Genomic DNA, 3,952 nt, shown 5'->3' with positions numbered 1-3,952 from the left:
GAATACTTTTATTAATAACATTTAAGAATGACAGTTTCAGCAAGTTCAATTTATTAAGTGTCCACATAAATCTGTTTGTTTTTTTTTTTTTAATACTCCAAAATATCAACTTTTACAATTTCAAGTTTCACTGCTTAGAGCATATAATAGTGAATTCCTCCAACATACTCATAGTTTTGCAAAGTCAGAAGGAATACTAGGATTATCAAAGTTTGACCTCCTGTATAACATAGGTTTTGGGCTTCCCTGATTTAACTACTGTTTCAGTCCAGTAACTGGGGGATTTTCTTTAAGAAAAACACCAATGCTGCTGTTTCACAGAACACAACCAACAAAATTAGCAAGCAGCCATACTACTTCTTGAGTTTCTTTTGAGCAGCTTTCTTCTTGACCATTTGTAACCTTTTCATAGCATTGAGCTGAGATTCCTGAGAAGTTGGGCCTTTTAGGGAGGTTGACTGATTCGCAGGATCTGCCGTGGCTTTGCTGGCGCTACCCCCACTGTTACCCGCAGTCCCACTGTTGCCATTCCCGCTGCTCACCTGGCTGCTGGTGCTCGGTGCAGTACTGCTGGGACTAGGAAGACCTACTTTGCTGACATTGTCACTGCTTACCGAACGGCTAAGGGTGGTCTTCCCCAGCGTCAGAGGTGGAGGAGGTTTCAGTTGAGCAGGGTTTGCGCTGTTGTTGGTAGAAGCTATTTTTGACCCTAGTCCTGTTTTGGAAGTTGCCAACCCTGACAAACCCACTGGTTTCTGGTTATTTGAAGACGCTGCAGGTTTCCCACTGGCGCTCTGTGCTGTTGATCCCAGTTTGGCAGTTGATGGATTGGCAGAGGAGGTTTTGGCTGCAAAAGCAGCCCATCCTGTAAGGCCACTGGTTGCTGAAGAGGAAACACTTGTACTGGCCGAGTTCCCTGAAATTGCTGCTGAGGTCTAAAATAAATAAAGCACTCTTATTATAGTAGCATGTATTCATGTAACACATCACAGCAGAAATAGATCGAGCCTCTGTTTCAGGTCTTTTCCCAGGAACATCCAGTGGACAATATTTCATCACTGGTCATTACAATTAAAAGTATTAGCAAGAAGAGGAAAGGATGCCAGGTGCAGCCAACTTTTAATTTCCCAGCCACATAAAACCAGTATTACCTTTTCTTCCCCTTCTTCTATACAGCTCGCAGGCTATCATATGGCATTGCGGTCCCCCCATAAACTCTAAAAGATAGTTTAACTGAAGCAACTAGAAAAAGCCCAAATTTGTGAAGCAGAAAAAAAGGGAGGCAACCCCTCACCTTTGATTGACACCAGGTAACCACAGTAAACACTTTTTAACAAGATGAGAGAAGCTCAGACAAAAATCAGACACTGAGCAGTTAAGCGCTGCATTTATTACAGTCTTTTGGTCAAAGTAGCAGTGTCTAAACCTTTTTCTTTCATACCCTTCCCTCCTCTTGGTTCTTAGCAGCCTATACCATGGATACAATTTAAAAAAAAAGTCACTGGACTTCTTTCCTGTAGTCTTCCCACTCAGGTACTGCAAAAGACAAACTTCCTGCAAACAAAGTTTTCCTTGCCTGCAAAGTACTATACACATTAACTGCAGCTCCCACACCTTAAACCCTGTAATACCCAGTTTTCACATGGGGATAATACACATGTTCAATTATTAAACCAGATTTATACCAAATGGCAGAGGCAAAATGGAAATGAAAACCCTCTATTCAAGTAACACCCCTTCTATAATATATCCAGACAGTTTCTAAACAGTAAAGATGATAGATGAAACCAGGCCTCATTCTTACAACGTGTTTAGGCACATAAATAATTGTGCTGAGGTGAAAAAAGTTATTCACAAGTGTAAGTGCTTGAGCAATAGCCATCATATTATTCATGATGGTTTGCATCCAGGCAGAGCAATGGCAAACAAAACTTTGAGCACATGAATAATTGCTTTGATTCTGAGTTAAAGATGTGTTTCCCTAGGTAAGGGTCATGCTTTCGTAGACTACTATGTTATTTATTACGCTGCTTCTGGTTTACCACCTTTGACCAATTTATGGCAGTATTTATTAAATAACTTGGAGAAACAGAAACATGAGGCAACGTGTATAAGAAGCAGCCTCATAAATTAGATCTCACAGAGTCAAGTAGAAGTTCCCTATTATCATGAGAAGAATACTTCTAACTATCAAAATATGCATATATTACTTGACCACAGAGAGCAAATCACCTCTTTTATACAATTCATAGAATCATAGAATGGTTTGGGTTGCAAGGGACATTAAAGATCATGTAGTCCCACCCCCCCTGCCATGGGCAGGGAGCCCTTCCACTAGATCAGGTTGCTCAAAGCCTCATCCAACCTGGCCTTCAACACTTCCAGGGAGGCGGCATTCACAACCTCTCCGGGCAACCTCCAGTGTCTCACCACCCTCACAGTAAAGAATTTTTTCCTAATATCTAATCTAAATCTACCCTCTTCTAGTTTAAAACCGTTACACCTCGTCCTATCACTACACTCCCTGATAAAGAGTCACTCCTCATCCTTCCGGTAGGTTGCCTTTCAGTACTGGAAGGCTGCAGTAAGGTCTCCCTGGAGCCTTCTCTTTCCAGGCTGAACAACCCCAACTCTCTCAGCCTGTCCTCACAGGAGAGGTGTTCCATCCCTCTGATCATTTTTGTGGCCCTTCTCTGGATCCGCTCCAACAGGTCCACGTCTTTCCTGTGCTGGGGGCTCCAGAGCTTGACACAGGACTCCAGGTGGGGTCTCATGAGAGTGGAGCAGAGGGGCAGAATCACCTCCCTCAACCTGTTGGCCACGCTGCTTTGGATGTGGCCCAGGATGCAACTGCCAGTGCACATTTATGAGGATTTCTATTTGTATAAAATAGCATTAAAAAAAAAATATCTGTGCAGTAAGTTCTGTTCTCTCCCTTGTAACATAAAAACACGGTCAAGAGCTGGATGCTTTAGTGACTTATAGTTGAATTGATGTTTTTTTCCCTCCCCTCTCTCTTAGTGTTAATGCAAAACCACTATGCTATAATACTACTCAGTACACACAGTATAGCAAACTATTTTCATTCACGGTTCTTGTGAGAAAAGATTGGTCTACTTGAAAATATCATAATCTATGCAGTAAAACACAAACTCTTCCTCTGGAAAATTTAAACTACATTACCTTGACTTCTGTTCTCTTGAATGCTAGAAAAGTTGGTGGGGTCTCAGGTTTTAACTTAATTTCTGGCTTCTTGACCAACGGATCCTTCACAGCTGGTGCAACTGAAACCACTGCAGGGGCTGGTTTTTGAGGTGTTTTTTGTGTCTTCTGAGCCTGTATAAGTGGTAATAAAAAACCCAACCCAAATTAGTTATGGGCCCCATGACATTGACTGTTTTGACTGTTAACAAAATGCATGAGCATTATCAGATTGCAATCTAACCTCCACAATGTCAAGCTGAGTAGTGCCTGACAAATAAGGTAATAGGGCATGTGGAGGCAGTGCTGAGGATGGTATTGGGGACAGAGTCCAGCCAAAAAGCATATTGAATAGGACTTGCTATTTCAGTGTGGAAAGAGAGGCAGTGTTGACACTTAGGGAACAGGAAAGCACTCGGCCTTCATAGAAATAAGGCAAAGACAGGTGAACTTGAGGAAGACAGGAACATAATTCAGCAGTACTGGGATGCAGGCTGCAAGAGTCTGCTAAGAAGTGGCAGGTAAAATGGTAGAATTTATGCCAAAACAAAAAAAAAAGGAAAGAGCATATTGAAGGCAAATGTTGAATGGCTGCAGTGGCTATCCTGTGCAGTAACCGACCTCAAGCAAACACTCCTCTGAGTTCAAAGGTCTGATGATCATCAAAGTAATGATGTATTTCAGTGAATGATGATAAGTCCTAGGCCAGGATCACAGAATCAGAATCACAGAAACACTTGGTTGGAAAGGA

At 42.1% G+C, this 3,952-nt stretch overlaps 1 protein-coding gene across 1 annotated transcript; it reads right to left on the bottom strand.

The window, feature by feature from the left end:
- Positions 1–284: 284 nt before the first annotated feature.
- Positions 285–3,336, bottom strand: LOC104620550 (integrator complex subunit 12-like; the record flags this gene model as incomplete). Its single annotated transcript, XM_010286804.1, has 2 exons — positions 285–935; positions 3,184–3,336. Coding segments are annotated over 2 exons (735 nt in total), but the record flags the coding sequence as incomplete, so codon positions are not given.
- Positions 3,337–3,952: the final 616 nt, after the last annotated feature.

Source organism: Phaethon lepturus, unplaced genomic scaffold, assembly GCF_000687285.1.
Source record: "Phaethon lepturus isolate BGI_N335 unplaced genomic scaffold, ASM68728v1 scaffold6885, whole genome shotgun sequence".
NCBI lineage: Eukaryota > Metazoa > Chordata > Aves > Phaethontiformes > Phaethontidae > Phaethon > Phaethon lepturus.
The sequence above is the reverse complement of the archived record's forward strand: the minus strand, read 5'-3'. Positions and strand labels throughout refer to the sequence as shown.